This window comes from Scyliorhinus canicula, chromosome 15, assembly GCF_902713615.1.
Source record: "Scyliorhinus canicula chromosome 15, sScyCan1.1, whole genome shotgun sequence".
NCBI lineage: Eukaryota > Metazoa > Chordata > Chondrichthyes > Carcharhiniformes > Scyliorhinidae > Scyliorhinus > Scyliorhinus canicula.
Window position 1 is genome coordinate 16,516,587 of NC_052160.1, and position 22,651 is coordinate 16,539,237.

At 42.8% G+C, this 22,651-nt stretch overlaps 1 protein-coding gene across 1 annotated transcript in view; it reads right to left on the minus strand.

The window, feature by feature from the left end:
• Positions 1-12,879: 12,879 nt before the first annotated feature.
• The window catches only part of parn (poly(A)-specific ribonuclease (deadenylation nuclease)), a 142,866-nt gene continuing 133,094 nt past the window's right edge, over positions 12,880-22,651 (minus strand). Inside the window, exon 20 of the mRNA XM_038820880.1 lies at positions 12,880-13,727. Coding sequence (XP_038676808.1) covers positions 13,675-13,727 — 53 coding nt within the window. The 3' untranslated portion in view covers positions 12,880-13,674. The remainder of the gene's footprint in view (positions 13,728-22,651) is intronic.

A 22,651-nucleotide genomic window follows, 5' to 3' on the forward strand; every position in this document is an offset into this window, starting at 1 on the left:
CCCCGTTATCTACTGCACTGGTAATGTCCTCAAAAAATTCCACTAAATTAGTTAGGCATGACCTGCCTTTAACGAACCCATGCTGCGTCTGCCCAATGGGACAATTTCTATCCAGATGCCTCGCAATTTCTTCCTTGATGATAGATTCCAGCATCTTCCCTATTACCGAAGTTAAACTCACTGGCCTATAATTTCCTGCTTTCTGCCTACCTCCTTTTTTAAACAGTGGCGTCACGTTAGCCCCGTGCTAAACCAGCCCCTCAAGTGCAATCAAGTGCTTGGAAATTTATATTTAGCAAGCTCCCACAAAGAGTAATAAATGACCAGATCATTTGATTTTAGTGATGCTGATATTGGCCAGGATACCAGGGGGAAATCCTCTGCTATTCTCCGAACCGGGCATTGGCATCTTTTTACAGCTACCCAAGAGGGCAGGGAGGGCTCCCTTTCAATGTCCCGTCCAAAATTAGCAGAGATTGTGTGCTTTAATTGCTGGAATAGTGCTTATACCGAGATAAATACATCGAAAGAAACAAAGTCTGCACTCTGTCGGCGAGCAGAGTATCAGAAAGATGATAGAAGATAGCCAATCACAAAACAATGGAATGTGAACAGAAAAGTCTGGAAACACTCAGCAGGTCAGGCCGCATCAATAGGGAGAGAAATAGATTGAAGGTCAGTGACCTTCAGCATTGTCACATTGCTGAGGCACATTGGTGTTGTTTCGTGGCTTCGAAGCATATTTGCTAAACGGGTGAGGTATATGTTTATAACTCAGGCTACAGTTCAAAACCCGGGCTTCCTTGCTCCTCCTTCAACAAAATGACTGGATGGGATGAATCAGTGATTGCAGATGTTCCTGCTTCCAGCCTCAGTGAATGTATTTTCAATTCCTGAGGACTTTGTGAACATTAAAAAATATCACAGACATCACAGGTTTTGAACAAGTGCAGAGGCAGCGAGATAGGGTGGAAAGAAAGAATGATTAAATGAACAGCAGTCATTGTTTTTTTTGAACAGAAGGTGCTGGCAAAGTGAATGGCGGCTATGATTTGGAATATTGAAATAAGATGCTACATTTCCATTTAATTGACAGTAATGCAGTTTGGGATTCCCTGAAGTTGTGAATGAAGCCATATAAAAAGCAAGCATTATTCTCTTTTTTTAAAAACTAGAGTACCCAATTATTTTTTTTTCAATTAAGGGGCAATTTAGCATGGCCAATCCACCTAACCTGCACATCCTTTTGGGTTGTGGGGGCGAAACCCTCGCAGACTCTGGGAGAATGTGCAAACTCCACACGGACAGTTAACCAGGGCAGGGATTCGAACCTAGGCCCTCAACGCCGCAGTCCCAGTGCTAACCACTGCGCCCAAAAGTGGAAAGTAACATTTCAAACTCGCTAAGCTGGTGAGACGTATCAACGAAAAGAGAAATAATCATATACACGAACAAAAATTAAAGCGTATATTCACAAATAAAGTCAGATCACATTTTGAAACCACATTTTAATGGGTCACACTCTGAGTACAGTGCATAGTCCAGGTTCTCTGGCAGAACGGAGCCGAGGCTTGTGAATTTCTCTGGAATTATACAGAACTCCACTGTAACCCATCTGCTGTGACATTAGGCAATATCGTTTCCACAGGCCCCATCCAGCACAACAAGATGCATTATTACAGCCATTTTAAAACAGCATTTATGGTGGATGTAAAATCTGCAGACCTCAAGGTTCAAACAAAGAGCTTTATTAGAAGAGGTTAACACTACCGGATATGTTACACTGCCAGTTTGCCCACCCCAAAATGCCGATAACGCCACATGATCAATATCTTAAAAATGCCCCAGTTCTCTGCAAGGCTGCAGGTGAGGGCACTCTAGAAATACCATGAATACACCAACAGTATTCACCCATCACATCATGCAGACCTCGGAGTAGAAGACAACAACATGGTTTCTGCAGGCTTCCAGCAATACGGTTAGTCCCACAGTCCAAAGATGTGCAAGTTAGATGGATTGGCCTTGTTAAGTTGCCTCTTAAAAAGTTAGGTGGGGTTACTGGGTTAGGGAGGGGGCATGCGCCTAGGTAAGGTATTCTTTCAGTGGGTTGGCACAGACCCGATGGGCCAAATGGCCTTCTTCTGCACTGTGGTGATTCTCTGATTCTATTACTTCATCCTCGCAGATTTTTGGCCTCATAAGTTAGACGTTAACAAGCAAATCAGGGGCAGCATTATTTGCCGTTTCCTCTGCGCGGAACTTTCCAACTATGAAGTTACAGTGATCTGTTGCAGGTCTAGAAAGCACAATCTTTAAGAGGTTGAGTTATTCCGATCGTACTTGGTGCAGAATTCCTCTGCAGGGCCAAGAAATTCCACCAGTAAGCAGCCCCATAATTCAATTTAATTTTTATTTTTACACAGTACAAAATTAAATATAATGGAGATTGTGCCAACCTTTAACGCACAGGCAGCCAACAAAGCTAATTCCTTGGTATGAAAATCAAATGATCCTGACATATTCCTACAGTTTTGATGCTGCGAGCTAATTGGCAGAATCAAAAGTGGTAAATACACATCTGGGGCCACTTGCATCTCTACTGTGGCCTTTATTGCTTTAATTTCCATCGGAATTATTTCAGAGTCTGCGTAAGAGCACATTTGTAATCAGGGCTATACAGACGGAGGCCCGTTTATATTTCTTCAACCTCATGCTTCACACATCAATAATCCCACTTGATAAAACTGTTTAGTATGTGCCAGACAGCCACTAGTGGCTTCTGTGTTTCACACTAGAATATCACCTGTTAACTGGATCATCGCATTGAAATGTGGTGGTTTTCATAGCTTATGCTGTAAAATCTGACCGGAGGGAGTGCACATTCAATAAATTCCTCTGCTGCTTTATTCCTTGCAATTTTTACACAAGTGTTTTCACTGAAAACAAAAAATGTTTTTGAAACCTTATCATGCAGCAAATATTTCACAACAAAAGGCAACTCTGGCTTGAGATCAATTCATAATAATAATGTCAATGTTGGCTTTATGTTAAGACAGTATGGAGTGTAAAATAGGGTGGCACGCGGCACAGTGGTTAGCACTGCACCCTTCGGCACTGAGGACCCGGGTTCGAATCCCGGCCCCGTGTCACTGTCCGTGTGGAGTTTGCTCATTCTCCCCGTGTCTGCGTGGGTTTGACCGCCACAACCCAAAGATGGGCAGCATGGTAGCATAGCGGTTAGCACAATTGCTTCACAGCTCCAGGGTCCCAGGTTCGATTCCGGCTTGGGTCACTGTCTGTGCGGAGTCTTCACATCCTCCCCGTGTGTGTGTGGGTTTCCGCCAGGTGCTCCGGTTTCCTCCCACAGTCCAAAGATGTGCGGGTTAGGTGGATTGGCCATGATAAATTGCCCTTAGTGTCCAAAATTACCCTTAGTGTGGGGGTGGGGTTACTGGGTTATGGGGACAGGGTGGAGGTGCTGACCTTGGGTAGGGTGCTCTTTCCAAGAGCCAGTGCAGACGCGATGGGCCGAATGGCCTCCTTCTGCACTGTAAATTCTATGAAAATTCTATGTGTAGGGTAGGTGGATTGGCCAGGCTAAATACCCAAAATAATTGGGTACTCTCAAATTTAAAAAATCTAAAAAGTAGTGTGTGTGAAACAGAACAACATAAAACTTTGTTTTTTTTTTTGCAACCATTATTTAAACTCTGGGATGAGATTACAAACTTGGAATGCCTCTCATCTAGGAGTTATTTATTAACATAATTAAGTCAGCCAAAATTAAGTCTGACAATTTGTTTTATAAGCAAAATAATCATAGCTTGCGCATTGTCACACTGCCATGGTATATCCGTTTTTTCTTACGGCTTCAAAGTAAAATTGCTATCAAGTAAGTACAGTAAGGTCAGTGTTCAAAAACACCTCAGGCTGCATTTCAGAACCCAGGCTTTCTTGCCACCTCATTCAATAACGTGACTGATGGGGGATGAGTCAGGGATCACAGATATTCTGGTTTCTGTCTCAGTAAAAGGTATTTTCAATTCCTGAGGATTTTGCGTACAATTCAAAGAACAGCCTTTTTATTTATTAAAACATTTAGCAGAGCGAGTTACAGAAATGTGATGGGCAAGATTACACACACTAGACATACTCGATGGGAGTTTCCCTCTTCTGTAAATATCACCCTGCCATCCCCGGTCCATGAAACTGAAGAGGCAAAAGTATCAAAAGTTGATGAGCAGATGCAAAAAATGTCTGCCACAGTTTTTGTAATAAAACAACACACTTGCTCTTGTCTGCTATTTAGCTGATATTAATAATCTTTATTGTCACAAGTAGGCTAACGCTGCAGTGAAGTTACTGTGAAAAGCCCAGAGATGCCATACGCCGGCGCCTGTTCAGGTACACCGAGGGAGAATTCAGAATGTCCAGTTCACCCAACAGCATGTCGTTCAGGACTTGTGGGAGGAAACGGGAGCACCCGGAGAAAACCCACTCAGACATGGGGAGAACGTACAGACTCCACACAGTGACCCAAGCCGGGAATTGAACCTGGGACCATAGCGCTGTGATGCAACAGTGCTAACCACTGTGCTGCCGTGTCGCTAGGTACATTAGAGATTAGGCTGGATATTGATCAAAATTATATAATCAACAATGAATAATATTAACATTGGACAATTGCAATTCATTAATAGCTGTAGCTAAAAACTAATATATATTTGCAAAACTAAAATGTGTTTTTGTTCCAATCTCTCTGATGCAATGTAATTTTACAGGCTGAAAAATATATTTGGCCACCTAAGGATTAAACCGGAAGGATTGGAATTTTATTTGATCGCGTGGAAAAGAAAAATAAATTCCTTATTATCAGCAATGAAAATGCTACGCATTTCATTCTGGAACAATATTGGCAGTACACATTACAACCAATCAACAATCAATTGACTCCATAACACTGCATGAGGCTGTAGACTTCTCACTGCTTCCAAAGACGAATCCTACAAGAAAAACCACAGGGACATGGTTTATTAGGTCACCAGTCTTTGTGCTTCCCAAGTGCTGCAGACACCAACAATTCCAGCCCGACCTCGACTTCCAGTTGAGTCATAACATGCAAAACGCCAACCCCTGCTATAAAACGTCAAACACTTAAACGTCAACATTTTTTCAGGTTACATCTTAAAGACAGAATAGTATTTTCATTTGGTTCTTTCAGCACTCGCAAAGCTTTAAAGCAATGGATCACTTTCTAAATGAACCCTTGAGGAAACACAGCAGTCAGTTTGCGTACAGTAAGCTCCGACAAATAGTGATATAATGTGACCAGATAGTCTGAAGGATGAAGTTTTGAAGGATAAAGTTGGCCATAGAGTCCTTTACATCCATATGGAGGGTAGGTGAATGCTCATTTTGAATCCCATCCAAAAGACATGGTGTTATGCACATTTTGTTAAAACTTATGAAATTACTGCCCCTTAAGGTGGAGGGTGGGGTTCGATTTTGAACACAAATTTAGTGATCTGGGTTCAGCAGTAAATTCTTATCAGAGAATGGAACCAACCAGCTGCAAAAGTAGTCTGACTCTTCTCCCCTCTCTCCTCCCCCCCCCCCCCCCCCGGGCCAGTTCTGATGTTACCAATGCACCACCCACAATAGAGAACGCAATTACCAACACCAGCTAGCCAGTCGTTATAAAGAACATGTCATTTTTAATAACCCACTTACGTCTGTCATTCACGAGTAACTCCCCAAGATTGCAATCTTCTTGAGGAAAGCCAGTATAGCGTCCAGGCCTGATCATAATCTCGTGTCCCAGGGTCACCAGTCATTCAAATCCACCCACTGGATGAGGCAACTTGGGTCAGTTCTCAGCTGGGTTGCTCGGACTAGTTAAAGCTGTGCCTCCTACCAGCAATAACTGCATCAGTAGTTGCTCTCAAAGAGGCTGCAGAAAATGTCTTCTATTTCTCATAGCCTGTGAAATTCTGCTTTTAGCCCAGGGGGTAAGTAAACAAGAGGCAAGGCCCGGATAGAAGGGAAGACAGAGAGGTACCACTAACAGTACAGCAAGCCAAACGCCTCAGGTGTATTTGCAGAAATTGGACACAATTTACCTTCAGTTGGGTGCATCTAGAAGCTGCTCCCTTCTCAAGTGTCACTGAAGGTCAGCATGTATATAAGGAATGAAAGAGGCCAATGATTGGTGCTTAGGAAACTATTGAGGCAATAGTGCAAAGGAGGGAAAATAAGCCATTTGTGTAGTTGCCCTGACTGTGTACAAACAGGTAGGAATGAAATCATTGCACGGTTAGTCTTACGAAGCTGGTCAATAAAAGATGATAGACGGCAGCGATGCTGAACAGGCGCCGGAATGTGGCGACTAGGGGCTTTTCACAGTAACTTCATTGAAGCCTACTCGTGTTATTATTATTATCAGATCAAAGGTTGCAGAATCTCATAGAAGACAAAGGGCTGCATTTTAAATAGGTGGCAGGGGTCCCACTGCCAGGTTTGAAAGTGGGGTGGGGGGGGCCAGGGGAAGGGAAATCAAACCCCCCCCCCCTTCAGTGGGTAGAATCACCTGGGTTGCCCATGCCACCCCAAGAGCCTCTGACCCAATCAAATGGCTCCAGGTCAGGTAGGTGGGGCCAGTCAGGCAGCCAATCACAGCAAGGGGGCGCTAAAAGCAGGCAGCATCATTGCCATCACATTGGCCATTACCGAGGGGGAGGGGAGGGGAGAAGAGGTCCCCCACGGGCCGACGAATTCCCTAAATGAGGCCCTACGACTCCACCCCACTCCTAGAGCCCACTAGGATGTAGCCAGGGTTTACCTGGCAGTCTCCCCAAACAGCGTAGAGCACACCACCCACCACCTCCTCAAGCCACTTTGCCAGCCCTCCTTTCCCCCCATCATCAATGGACTGGTAAAATCTAGCCCAAGAAGGGACAACACACTATGATCACTTGCTGATTTGTAATTTAGGATTTTAACTTAGCCTATTTTGGTTCTGTGGGAAGGGTGGGAGCCAGATGAGAAAGGAGTTTTGTTCAGAAGCTAACAGATTGATGCATGCCACAGAGCCTTCGGGAAAAAACGGAAGTTAGAGATGGCATGGAGAGAGTAAGGGGCAGGATGGGGAAAAGGGAGGAAGGAACAGTGACACCACAGATGGATCTAGGAACTCCTTGCATGATATTGGAGTGGAGGGTAAATGAAGAAGAAAAAAGGTACAAGGCAGAAATTGTGCTGTTTCTGGTGTGTGATTTTAGCAATGAAGATCCGAAATAGCAAAATGCAGTGGAGGATAGTTAATATAAATTCTGTGCATATCCGAGTCACTTACATTAGTTGTGTCTTCAGGTCAGATTAACAGGGAAAATGACCTAATTATCTCCATTGTGGCCGGAAGAGTTAATATCATTACATTCAATCCTCATTTACTCCTGGCATTTTGAATCTTCGTGACCTCTATTACTAGACTGTCAGCTGTTTAGATTTTACAGTTGAAAACTCACTAAATTAGATCTGGACTGAACAAAACAATGAGCCAAAGCAGAAGATGATTTAAGTCTTACAGCTGGTGCCTCCCCAATGTGGGTGGAGACCACAACCTGTGCAAAACGTGACACAAGATACGATATTACTAGATTCTGCCGATTGTATTCCACTGCAGCATTCCTAAAGTACTGATTGATATGTGAAGGCCCAGCCTTTCTGTACTTAAACAAAGGAAACTCAGTAAAATAAGTTGCATCACAAACAAAAAGGGTTTCAACAATACAGGCGGTCCTCGGACTTACGACCCAATCGGTTTCGGAAAACCACGTCGTTAAGTCGAAACGTCCCAATTCGAAAACAACTTTCAACGTTGGAACAATGTTACAAATGGGGGATTTGTCCTTTAACCCAATTTTCACTGGAAAGTAATGTTCCCTTGCCAGCAACCTGTGGCTGCGATACTGTGAACCAAGGTATAGAACCACTCCTTATTTGACATTTTGCACTTTTGAAGAGAAAACTAGCTTAAAATGAACATTAGGTAAACTCAAACCTTTGTAAAACAGGCATCCAACTCACCGGGTTCCACTGAGCCAGTTAGTTTTGAACGGGCTTTTGTCATGTTAAAGTTTGTGAGGTCTTTTGTACCCAAGAAGCAATTTGCCCTTCAGGAGGTTACGAAAGTCAGAACACGTGGTAAAGACCAACTGTTTGCTGCCGTGGTGGCGTAATGTCATTGAAACAGGCTTGGCAAAGCTGAAACAGGGTGTAAATCTACAAATGTCGTTAAGTGCCATTTGTCATAACCCAAACGTTATAACGTCAAGGACTGCTCAAAATGACTTCCAAATATAAATGCAACAAAAATTAACAAACATTTTTCCACGAAAGTCTCAAACAGGAAGTTGCAGTCTTAATCTGTTTTGACCCGAAGTCTGGTGTCCAGTCATGTGACTCATTAATAATTTCCTGCAGGTCCATAATAGCTAGCATCACGTCAGTTGTGAATGAATCTCAACAGCCAATGTCAGCTTGATAAACAATCACATAACTAGTTGGACCCAGGCACATGCTTCAGAGGCACAAGAGTCTATTTTAAGGTGAGAAAACATCCAGCAACTGAGACACAACTGGTTGAACTCGCCCACAACCGTCCAACAGCCACTTTAACAAATGACCTCCGAAGCAAGTCTCCCTGTTGGGTCAGGAATGATAAAAGGCATCAATCCTCCTACAGCTGATTGGCCAGCATTGTAAAAGTCACAATTTGCAAGCATTTTAATATTTTGAATTGGGAGCATTTAATAAAACGCAAAAACGTTACCATCTCTGCAACATTTTCTTCTTTGGACAGTTATCCTTCTCTTCCAAGTTCTCCACAACAGTTTGTCCCAGTAAGAATTCAATGCTTGCTAAACCTGTGTTAATCAGGTCACCATATTCACAAATGATACAAAATATGGGCAACGGATGGGGTGAATCTTGTAGCAATCTTCCAGAGATGAACTGGGATTAAGGGACAGGACCAAAGGTGTGTGATAAATGTAGGAATTTCCAATATTTATTGTATTTTTAAAAATAAATTTGGAGTACCCAGTTTTTTTTAACGATTAAGGGGCAATTTAGCGTGGCCAATCCACCTACCCTGCACATCGTTTTAGGTTGTGGGGGTGAGACCCACTCAGACATGGGGGAGAATGTTCAAACTCCACAAGGACAGTGACCCGGAGCCGAGATCAAACCTGGGACCGTAGCACCATGAAGCAGCAGTGCTAACCACTGCGCCGCCCCAATATATATTGTATTGTATGCAGCTGGTGATGTAATGGTTCAAAGCCTGGGTTGGGGTGTGTATTCGACTGCTGCAGTCATTAAAACAAAAAAAAATCCTGGTTTGAAAGGCAGCTAGACTTTAGGGCTACCAAGGTGCAATTAAAGTATCGTAAAAGATTATAATTCATTCCAGCCAAGGATCGTGTTTGCTGAAGTAGGGCTAATGGATTTTATATTTAGAGAGATGGTTTCCTGGGAGTAGATAATTAGAGACAGTGTGTTTAGCCTTGCTTAGATGGCGTAACCGAGTTAGTGGGATGGAGGGAATGTGGTTAATGGAGGAGCCGGGGCTGAAGCAGACAGGTGTTGAGTTTAGTTTAGACTGAGATGTGAACAGACCAGCAGCTTTTTGCCAAATGTGGGGAAGTTAAGTAGTAGTTTGACACAGCCAAGAATTTTGCAAGGTGGTTCCTGAAAGATCTCTCTCAAGGCAGTTTATCCAAAACATCTCTATATAGCAAGTATTCCTGGGTCCGTTAACTGTATTTTGAAAGTGGATTTTGACCAGAGATGGATCTGCTTAATTGGAGATTGAAAGATAGCAGTTAGGAGATAAAATGTTTCATTTTATTGTTAAGCATTGTTTAACTGGTTTTTGTAAGCTATTTTCTTGTATGATGTTTAATTGAGTTTAATACTGCGAGTAATAAAATTTGTTTCAATATACCATGTCCCTATTTGTCCGTGGAATCATTTCTGGAGATAAGTATCTTTCCTCACAGCCTTACAAATTAAATAAAACTTTGGGGTTTCTGTCCTGTTTCCAAGTAAATGTTGGGGTCGGATCCAGGATTGTAATAGGTGAGCAACGCTGCACTGCGACAGCAGCCCCGTTAAAGAATATTTTTAGTACTACAGTAGTAACTCATCACTACACAGCAACCAGCTGTGGTGTAGCAACTAAAATATTTCAACATACTTTCACTTCCTTAATGGAGCCAGGGCGCAGTTTTGTTTTCATGTTAAGGATCATTTCTCCTGCAGGATTTTCTACTTAAAAGCCATGGCCATGTCAATGGTGTCCGACAGAGGCTAGAACCCTATCCTCAGTGGAGTTGGCTGACACATGGTTCTATATGTTCATTTGATTCAAATCTCTCACCTGGTGAAAAGTATCAATTGGCCACGGACAAGCAGTGAGCACATTGGACAACACTGATGTGTGAGAGACTCAAATTCATGCAAGTCTTGAATGTGTGCTTCGGTGAAGACAAGAAATTAAAACAGTGGAAAATGTTATTCAGACAGCAAATTCCAGCAAGCCAAGCAATGACTATGGAGGGTAAAAATACCCCCTGCACTGAGAGAAAATTTACGAAAAACCATCACTTTAAAAAAGTATATATACTGCGAGAGATTGGGAATATTTGCTGATAAATGGGTTCAGATTTTTCACAAAGGGGCTCTTAATTTCACAGGAAACCTTTCAGTTTCTGGGAAGATATACCAAACTCACGGAGAAGTTCGTACTTCCATAAGAATACCAGTCTAGAGTTAGAAGTTTTGTTACAATTTATATTTTACAGATTCTATTTCATAATTCAGCTTCATAAACCAGAATATTTATACAGATGTAGGAGCAAAAAAAGTAGATTCACACACAATGTGTCAATGAAATTCTGTACAGATCAAAACTGTTAATTGGGAGGCCCACAGTGAAAAAATCAGTCCAATTACTTACTTACATTAAAAATCCTTTGACATTGAATTTAATCACTCAAGTACCAGCTAATTCCCAGTATCTTGAGTAAAAAGAGTAATCCTTGCCAACCATCCATGGAAACATCTTTTCAGGGTTATTTTGACCTTTAGTACACTTCAACCAATGTTTATGAAATCTTAATATCTTTCTTAAACTCTAGAGTTGGGGTTTTGTTTCTGCAGACAGGTGAAATTGTGAATATGAACTACAATGCATAATTGTACATCCTGCTTAACTGACTACACAGCTTAAAAAAATACAAACATGTGACTCGCAGTGTGCGTTTCATGATAGCCATAGTGCTTGTTCACAACAACACCACAATGGGACAGCATGTTGGTTCTTCGACATACGGGTGGTGGTTCTGGTTGCACTGCTACCTTTCCTGGGCTTGCAGTCATGACTGGGATAGTATTTCCCCCTCTCCCTTCCCGCACGGAAAAACCCTTAGGGGAATTTGCAGGAGTTGACGCCTCACACAGCAACGCGCTGCAGGGACTCAACCGAGTCAAATGTGGTTGCGTGATCTTGAATCTTGCATGGTGACACTAATACAAATGGAACAGACTACAGATGTTGAAAATCTGAAATAAAAACAGAATATGCTGGAAATACTCAGCAGGTCAACCAGCTTCCGTGGACAGAGAAACGTTAAATGACCTGGATCTTCCAAGCAACTGCAACGATTGTCAGATTGCCGCTGCAGTTAAATATTCCGCCAACTCGACACGGCTCCTCATTTCTCGACCTTCCTAGCCTGGATTTCCGAGAGATGTGCAACGCAGCATCCCTTGGTGAACTCTGCCACAGTGGAGCAGAGTCAGGGGAAAGACAGAACATGCCCACTTTTATTGCACCGTTGCTGTCTAGCAAGTTTAAATGTCCAGTCTGAAATGTTAGTGAATGGACGTTAGCAAATGAATGGGTTAATGGGCAAGGGGGTAGCTGGTAAAGGGATGAGGTTGGTAAGTTGGGGTGGTCAGGAGGGTAGTCAGGGGTATAGCAAGGTCAGACGTGGTGTAGTCAGGTTGTGTAATCGAATGGGTAGTCAGGTGGTCAATTATTTAGTTAACCAGATGTTAAATTTGGTTTCAATCTTCTTAACATTTCCTGGGTGACTATTCAGGTAGGGATCAAGGAACTGCCGTCAGCCTTCAACTCTTTAACTCACGAGTCGGAGTCATTCATGAAGTATCCCATTGAGCAAGGAAATTGCCCACTGGAAGTTGAATCATTCCAGGCAAATCCCAAGTGCCAGGACTTCCACAGGGGCCCAATGTGCATCTTTGGTCGTATATCCGATCTCCGACAATCCGAAGACCGGAGGGTTTAGCCCAATGTCTCCACTTGATGACCCTTTTCTCTCCACAGACCACATTTTCGTTTTAGTGACACTTAACACGGTTTGCTCAAATACAGTATGGTTAAGCAACAATTTTTAAAAACTGCGACTTTTCATCTAAACTAAGTATTTACAACACAAACAGGCTATTTGGCCCAACTTGTCCCTGTAAAAGTTTATGCCTTACACAAGTCTCTTCCCACCTTAACTCCATCAACATAGTTTTCTATTCTTTTCCCCCTGTGTGTTTCTCTAGGTTATCCTTGAATACATTTATCCTAGTTGCTTTGGCTGCCCATGTATTAGGAATACCACATTCTAACTCGCTGCGCAAAGAGGTTTGGATTTATTAGTGACCATCTTACATTTATGGTCCCTAGTTGTGGTCACAAGTGGAGGCATCTTCCCTACTTTGCGAAACTGCGCACACTTTCTACACTTGCTTCGGACCATACACTGCAAGCGGAGATCTTCAAATGAATAAAGAGCATGTCACTTGTAGTAAGAAAGTTGTTTTTAATTTTCCTTCATGAAATTTCAATTCTCTTCATGATACAAAAAACTTTAAATATGATACAAAACTCACCGTTGCCCCCAAAAAAAGAAAACAAAGTCTCTTTTGCACGCACACATACATACAAATAAAGGCTGGTGCACAATGCATCTTCTGACAAAAACAGTCCGCACCAGTTAACATAAACTAAAGGATCGCGGAACAGAGTCATTGTCCTTATTGCAAGGACAATGACAATGCTTTGGTCATCCTCTAAAAAAGATACAAAACCTGAATGTAGAAGTCAGGTCACATTATTGATAATAAGTCATTAGATTTACTTGAAATACAACTGATGTAATATGCACACACATGTGTATATATTAAAAAGAAATAGTGCTGAACAGTGATTATTTTGTTTGGAATCCAAAATAAACAATTCATGTAGCTGGCACAGGGCAGCTTCCAGTGTTGGTTGCTGCTCTTAAGCCATCAGTGGTACAGGACTGGCTTGAAATGTAACTCGTGAAACTGTTGACACCGACAGAAGAAGTTTCGAAATACAATCAAACCCCATTTAATTCTCAAAAACACAAAAAACCCGACTAAAACATTTAATGAAACATTGGCTTGTGTTTGTACAGTTAAAACAAACTACTTTCTACATAAAGACTTTTTTTTAAGTTGTCTTGTACCACATGAAGATTGGAGCTCTCGGATCAGTATGGCTTGCAAATGTCGCATCTGGTCATGAAGTTATCTGGAAGATACCACTTTGTTCATCCAATGTGCTTCATGTCACCATGTGTCTGGGACTTCAAACAACTTGGCCTGGGTATTTACACTGCTGCCTATTTCAAAAACAAATAGTAAAGATAAGGTTTGTATGGAGTAGAACATCTGTGTTAGGAAAACTTTGCCAGTTAAATATGTCGTACTAAACATTGGTAAACAGGCACGGTACTGAAAATGCCACAGTACAAATCATGAGTAAATAGAACAACACTGTACAAGGTCAGATCATCCTTACATTTTGTTAAGCCTTTAAAAAACACAGACAAACAGAAGTAAATTCTCCATGAAATGTAATTGATTGCCTATAAATGGACTATTACTCCACATTTCAGACAATTACAAACGCTGCCATACATAATGCCTACACTTGCGCTAAGGGCTGGAAAAGGAATTTCGTTGAAGCTCACAGCATTATAGATGCATTGGCTAAGTTTCAAACACTTATCATGCAAGCCAAAAGAGAAAGTCCATTAATCTTGGTCACATCCCTTCACCACAGTCCACCCCACATCCCCCCCCCCCCCAATTAAGGGGCCATTTAGCGCGACCAAACCACCTACCCTGTACCTCATTGGATTGTGGGAGGAGAGACCCACGCATCCACGGGGAGTATGTGCAAACTCCACACAGACAGTGATCCGGAGCCAGGATTGAACCCGTTTCTTCGGCACCGTGAGGCAGCACTGCGAACCACTGCGCCATCAAGCCGTCCCCACCCCATCCCACTTTTGGTTCAAATTCCTCCTGCCAATCCTCAAAACATAGAATTCTTTCATGGGATGTGGGCATTATGGGCTAGGCCAACATTTATTGCCCATCTCTAATTGCCCTTGTGAAGGTGGTGGTGAGCTTTCTTGAACCACTGTTGTCCATGTGGTGTCGGCATGCCCACAGCGTTATTAGGAAGGGAGTTCCAGGATTTTGACCAGCAACATTGAAGGAGCGACAATATATTTCCAAGTTAGGATGGTGTAAACTTCCAGGTGGCGGTGTTCCATATATCTGCAGTCCTTGGCCTTCTAGATGGTAGTGGTCATGGGTTGGAAGGTACCACCCAAGGAGCCTTGATGAGTTCCTGCAGTGCATCTTGCAGTTGGTACACATGGCTGCCACTATGCATCGTTGGTGGAGGGAGTGAATATTTGTGGATGGGGTGTCAAACAAGCAGGCTTTGTTCTGGATGGTGATAACCTTTTAAAAAAAATAAAAATTTAGAGTACCCAATTTGCTTTCCCCCCCAATTAAGGGACAATTTAGAATGGCCAATCTACCTATCCCGCACATCTTTGGGTTGTGGGGCGTGAGACCCAATCAGACATGGGGAGAATGTGTAAACTGTACACGAACAGTGATGCGGGGCTGGGATTGAACCTGGGTCCTCAGCGCCGGAAGGCAGCAGTGCTAACCACTGCCACCGAGGCGTTCACCCTTTTGATTGCTGTTGGAGCTGCACTCATCCAGCCAAGAGGAGTGTATTCTATTACAACTCTCACTTGTGCCTTGTGGCAGGGTTTGGGGAGTCAGGTGGCGAGTTACTTACCACAGGATTCCTAACCTCTGACCTGCTCTTATAGCCACAGGATTTATATGGCTGGTCCAGTTAAGTTCCTGGTCAATGCTGACACACACCCCCCCCCCCCCCCCCCCCCCCCGGTTATAGCAGGGATCTCGGAATTGTTATCTTCCTTGGTTTGGGGAAGCAGCATCAGCAGCATAATCTCCAGTCCTACCAACAGAGATTGATTGACAGCACACACCCAGGACTGAATATCCAAGAGAAGTGTTCATGGCTCGGTTGGCAGCACTCTCACCTTAGGAATCAAACAGTCAGGTTCAAACCCCACTCCAGAGACTGTAGGATGCAATCCAGGCACTCCAGGGCAGGGCTGAAGGAGTGCTGCACTGTCAGAGGCACTATCTTTTGGATGGTGTCCCATCTGCCCTCTTTGATGGGTGTAAAAATCCCATAGCATTATTCTTAACAACAGAAACGTTGTACATCCTGACCAATATTTATTTCTCAACCAACATCACAAAACAGATTTGTTGGTCTTTATCCTATTCCTGTTTATGAATCATTGCTGCTTACAGTTTGGCTAGTGACTACATTTCTAAAGTCGTTCATCAACTGTAAAGCATTTTAGGATTTCCTGGGCTTATCAAAAGCTCTATAGAAACCAGTCTTTCTTTCTCCTCTGGATGACTCATCAGTACTTCTCCATTCAGCACATTTCCCTATAGAGCCATCAAGAAAACAAGAGTTTGACATTTTCTACACAGTTCTAAACTATTCAACTCAATTACTAAATTTTAAAAAAACTTTTGAAACAGTTTGGGTGTTTTGAAAAACAAAAAGATTTCTGCTCTTACGGGAAAAGCTCAGAGCGCACGTTAATCTTACCAATGCAAATTTGGAAAAATGGCATGGTGCGCAAAATTGGCTACAGTCTGACAAAGAAATAATGAATTCTATAAAGAAAGACAAACTATTTTCAACGCATGCAAGCCTCATAAAAGACTCAAAGCAAATGATTCTTCCACTCGAGTGTGATGCAGGGCGCACAATATCAGTTCATTAAGGATTCAATGTCCCGTTCTCACTGAAAGGATTCAATGTCCCGTTCTCACTGAAGCAAAACATTTCAAGAGGCTGGTGGTGGAGTACGTGTTTATACAGAGCTAGGCCCGAGTCATCGTAACTTTGATCTAGTCACTAATTATGACATGGGCTGATTCGCCTTGCTCCCTTAGGACATTTGTTTTTCCTGCATCATGACCATAGACCATGCAACCAAGACGTTAAATTAACTTTTCTATTGATTCCATTGCACAGCCTGTCGGCAAAGCCAATGCACTGGATCTTCACTTGTGATGGCCAACGTTACAACTATTGCTACAATGGTGAAAACGTTAGATGTCAACCCAAGGTTCACCATTTTTATTTTGCACTACTAGTGTGAAAAAAGGCATGTATTTTCCTACAAGTGGTTGTCCTACATACTCATCTAAAGGCTGCAGTCTGAAGGAGTTGGGAGGATTCAGTTATTTTTTAAAATAAAAAAAAAAGATTTAAAAAAAGATTTAGAGTGCCCAATTCATTTTTTCCAATTAAGGGGCAATTTAGTGTGGCCAATCCACCTAGCCTACACATCTTTGGGTTGTGGGGGTGAAACCCATGCAAACACAGGGAGAATGTGCAAACTCCACACGGACAGTGACCCAGAGCCGGGATCGAACCTGGGACCTCGGTGCTGTGAGACAGCAATTATAACCATGCGCCACCGTGCTGCTCTAAAAATAAATGATTAATGAAAGAGGTGGACTGAACATGAATCCATTGAAAAATCCATGCAACCCTAACAGTGCAGAAGGAAGCCAGTCTATCGAGTCTGTAATGACTCTCCAAAAAAGCACTCTACCTAGGGCTACTCACCCGCCCTATCCCGTAACCCTGCGCAGTAGCCAATCCACCGTACCTGCACATCTTTGGACGTGGGAGGAAACTGGAGCACCCGGAGGAAATCCACGCAGACACGGGGAGAACATACAAACTCCACAAAGACAGTCACCCAAGACTGGAATCAAACTCGGGTCCCTGGCACTGTGAGGCAGCAGTGCTAACCATTGTGCCGCCCCCCTGGAATAAATATAATCCTGGGCAGTACTTGCATGCTGAATTGGGAGGTGTGCACACTGATATCAAGATATTTCTGATGAAGGGCAGCACGGTGGCCTAGTGGTTAGCACAACCGCCTCACGGCGCTGAGGTCCCAGGTTCGATCCCGGCTCTGGGTCACTGTCAGTGTGGAGTTTGCACATTCTCCCCGTGTCTGCGTGGGTTTCGCCCCCACAACCCAAAAATGTGCAGAGTAGGTGGATTGGCCACGCTAAATTGCCCCTTAATAGAAAAAATAATTGGGTAATCTAAATTTAAAAAAAAAAAAAGATATTTCTGATGGAACCAGTCTTCAGCTACTCGAGAGGATTGGCAATAGTCCACGAGAGAGAGGATTGTGATCCTTACGCAAAAGCGAACCTTTTTCTATTCAGTATTACAGGTTCTCAGCTGGCACACCCGACATTAGCGACCAATGAAAACATAACAGAGTCATTTTAATTTTTCCCTTTTAAAAAAAAGTCACAGAATCAGGTTGAACAGCACAAAATTAGTCTCATTGAAAGTCTGGTCTGCCCGAGCAGTTGAAAGGTTGTGTGAACCCTGACTTTGAAGATAGAAAGGATACTGGCGCCCTGTGAAATTGTAACCTAGCATTGCACAAATAATTTCTCACAATATTTATTCTTCGATATATTAAACTGTTCCCTTCATATTGGGGGATTAAGGTCTGGTAGCATCCTTTTGTCTGATCCAGAAGCTCAAGTCCCAACCCAGGACCTGATGGGTGTGCAAGATGTGTGCATAATCTTACTAAACAGATTATCAACCTGTAGATCCTTCCAATTTGCCTATGACATGCAGCAAGAAGTCATCAGAAGAACGCAATGACAAACCACTGCAGTACCTTGCCAAGCATAACCATGGCCCAACAGAATGTCTATGTCACTCATGCCCTTTTGGGCTGGTACCTGAAGACAGATGTTGGGGCAATGGGTGGGAACCTTTACATATAGATTGAAAACTAGCCAACTTCCCAATATCATTGTAATGATGGGTCAGCATACAAGTTCAATTGATCAGCTTCTCTTTATCAAAGTCTTGTTAAAGTTTCTTCTGCAGAAGGATGTTAGTTACTGTGCACAGATTATAGTTCAGGTTCATAAACCTTTTCCATCTGCTAGACTGAAAACCAAATTGGGCCAAAAGTATTTCCTACCAGTGAGTGTTATAGTCTGCTGTTTTATACTTTACAGTGAGTTGGCCATTTGCATTGATTGGCATTCATGAGAATTGCTAAATATTTATTCCATTGTGCGCATTCAAGTACAACCATAGCATTCCACTCTCAATGTCTCAGAAGCACTCCATGCACTTTCATAGAACATAGAACAGTACAGCACAGAACTTAGCTCTGCTGTAACTAAGTGCAGATTTTCAACATATCCAAATTATACACCAACTTTAAACCAACATGCACGACAATTGGTTTGATCTATTGAAATAAAGAACAGAAGATTCCGTTTCATTTGCAAGTTTCAGTGGCAAAGACACCCTTGTAAAGTTACATCACCAGACAACATGGGTATTACGGAAGCATATGGGCATTTAAAATAAAATCATTTGCTCCACAAAAAAACGATTATGCATTACCTACTAATTCAAGGCATTAGGTAATTTTAAGGTCAAAGGTTAAAATACCACCTGACATTGGATATGGTTAACTTTAACAAGTTCACAGATCATAGAAGTTACAATGCAGAAGGAGGCCATTCGGCCCACTGAGTCTGCACAGGCCATTGGAAAGATCACCCTATCTAAGCCCACACCTCCACCCTATCCCCGTAACCCCATCTGATCTTTTTGGACACTAAGGGGCAATTTAGCATGGCCAATCCACCTAACCTGCACACCTTTAGACTGTGGAAGGAAACTGGAGCATCTGGAGGAAACCCATGCAGACACAGGGAGAACGTGTAGACTCCACACAGACAGTGACCCAAGCTGGGAATCAAACTTGGGACCCTGGAGCTGTGAAACAACTGTGTTAACCATTGTGCTACCGTGCCACCCTGGTTCTCAGCTAGTGGGGCATGGATTTATCTTCTCTAGAGGCACACATCAGCATTCAGGGTTTCAAACAAATCCTGCTCGACCGGTTGGAAGTAAGATACAAAGAACGAATTAAAGATAGTTTTTTCTCAAAACTATTCAAAGCATGTGGGGAATCAAGAGCCATTAACCAACATTCCCAGACAACTGCTAACCATTTAAAATAAGGAATTCAAAGGAAGTTTAAAATTGCTTTGAAATAAAGAGCGGAAGATGCTGTTTCATTTGCAAGTTTCAGTGGCAAAGGCACCCTTGTAAAGTTACATCACCACACTTAACATGAATATTAAGGAATTGTATCCAAGTAAAGCTGGATCAGAGTAACGTACCCCGAGAAAAAAAGCACAGAGTGAGAAATCTCAAAGAGAGCAACAAGTATGGCGGTGAAGAAAGTGGGCCCTCATTTGAAGAATCACAAATCATAGAATCCCTACAGTGCAGAGGGGCTGGTTTAGCTCACTGAGCTAAAATCGCTGGCTTTTAAAGCAGACCAAGCAGGCCAGCAGCACGGTTCGATTCCCGTACCAGCCTCCACGAACAAGCGCCGGAATGTGGCGACTAGGGGCTTTTCACAGTAACTTAATTGAAGCCTACTCGTGACAATAAGCGATTTTCATTTTTTCATTTCAGAAGGAGGCCTTTTGACCCTCGAGTCCGCAGCGACCCTTCGAAAGAGCACCCCATCCAAACCAATTCCCCACCCTATCCCCAACCAACCATTGGACATTAAAGAGCAATTTAGCATGACCAATCCACCTAACCTGCACATCTGTAATTTGTTTTAAAAATGTACAATACAAGTAATTTCATCCCCTTCCCATGACTGCAAAGTTAACCCCATCTTATTAACCATCCACTTTCCATGACTGCAAAGTTAACCCCATTTTATCAACAGCATCCCAAGAACATAAAGTACTTTCCAAGTGTGTACATGAAAAGAACACCACAAGATTGAAGTTGAAGGACATTAGGGGGAAAGAACACCACCCATGGTAGATGATTGATATTTCCTTACTGGATTATTTGACAGACTAGAGGGGCTTTGTGACTTTCCCTGAAAATCTGTGTCAAGGAGTAATGTTACAAAATTCAATACCTCAGCTGAAGTATCTGCCAACAGCAACACTTGTCAACAAAAAGGAGGAGCACTGGTGCAAGCAACAATCTTAATAAGATAAGATTGCCATGGCTCTTGTCAAAGTGATAATTTCAGGAGATCCTTGACCTCCAAGATGGCAACAGCGCAACAGAATTTTATAAGTAGTCCAGTATGGAGTGCACTAGATTTCCTGCCAACTAGTTGCTCATTTTCTCCTTACTGAAACAAAACTACATAAGCCAGCTTTGTCCAATGCAGCGAAGTTCACAGGACAGATCCAAAGTAACAAATTTGAGGAATATCGAACCAAGATCCTTGAGCGAGGAGTGGGTGGGGAGAAAATAAAATTCAGTTCTTTCACTGGACTCCAGAACCAGATTTATTTTGTATCTTTCCAAGCATTAGCTAACCATTCCAGTCATCTGACTACATTGGCATTGCTCATTAGTACTTATGAAAATGTTCAAGACAGACTTTGCACAAATTGGTAATCTTGGCTTATTTTCTTGAGTTTAATGAGATTTGGTCAGGAAACTTGTGAAGATTCTATATATTACAGCCAGCACCTGGTGAGAGCAATTCCTCCCTCCAATCACACCTTTTCCCAAGAAGACGATGGTTCGGGTCAGCTAAGCTCTTTCAAGTATTTGGCTCAAGTGACCATCCTTCATTTACAGACCCAAACCGCCAAATGTAGATCAACTATTCAACTTCCTTAAAGTGTAATCATGATTTTCTTTCACACGGCACATTCTTACTTAGGATTAGTTTGCAGGAATCTAAAGATACCGGGCAGCACGGTAGCATAGTGGTTAGCACAATTGCTTCACAGCTCCAGGGTCCCAGGTTCGATTCCGGCTTGGGTCACTGTCTGTGCGGAGTCTGCACATACTCCCCGTGTGTGCATGGGTTTCCTCCGGGTGCTCCGGTTTCCTCCCACAGTGCAAAGATGTGCAAGTTAGGTGGATTGGCCATGATAAATTGCCCTTAGTGTCCAAAATTGCCCTTGGGGTTACGGGGATAGGGTGGAGGTGCTGACCTTGGGTAGGGTGATCTTTCCAAGAGCCGGTACAGACTCGATGGGCCGAATGGCCTCCTTCTGCACTGTAAATTATATATGAAGAAAGAACAACACTGAATGTTTTTCCCTCTGTAGCCCATGAATGTTGAGATTAATTGCAATGTGCCCATTATCATTCTGGCTGAACTCAGCCACCCAAATAACCCCATGGATCAAACACAAGGCTTTCCTGACCAGTATGGTACTGCATATTAACCACTGAGCTCGCCGCCTGATGGACAGTTTTAACACAGTCTTGCTCGTGAGGTTGAGCTGTGTCTATCTGACAAGGGATTGGCAATTAAATAACCCCCATACATGGTAACGTGCAGATGTCCTAGACACAATTGCAATCAGTTTCAATTTCCATTTTCTTTTACTTTCCAACATTATTGAACAAAAGTAAGATTTTCTACATGGTGTTGTCATCCATTTAATAATTCAAGACATGACCATTAGCCAGTGAATTTAGTCTGTTGGTGGCCACTTTTACCATCAACAAGTCTTCCCTTTGCTGACCCCTATTCGGTTTTCAAATTTACTTAAGCATATTTCCAACATTTGCGAGATGGACACCTCCCATGTGAATTATGCCCCAGAAGCTTGGGTATCTTTTCCCAATGCTTAGCCAATTATTGTACGAGTACATACAATCAACCCACCCTCTTCAAAAATGTTTAACGTCCAAATTACAATGCCCTGAAACCGGCAAGGATCATGCAGTTTGCAGTTAAAGTCAGTTCTTTTGTGATGCCCATCAATAACACCGAGTCCAATAACTTTATTCCCAAGATCAGATCATTATTCCTTGAAGTCACATTCAGCATCACTTGTCACACTGTACACAATGATTTGTCCTGTTCTCGCAGCCAGCATCATAGGCTGGAGATAATCATATTGAGCTCAGTGATTTTAAAAAATAAATGGAGTGTACCCAATAATTTTTTCCAATTAAGGGGAAATTTAGTGTGGCCAATCCACCTAACCTGCACATCTTTGGGTTGTGGGGGTAAAACCCACACAGACACGGGGAGAATATGCGAACCTCACACAGGCAGTGACCCAGGCCCTGGATCGAACCCGGGTCCTCAGT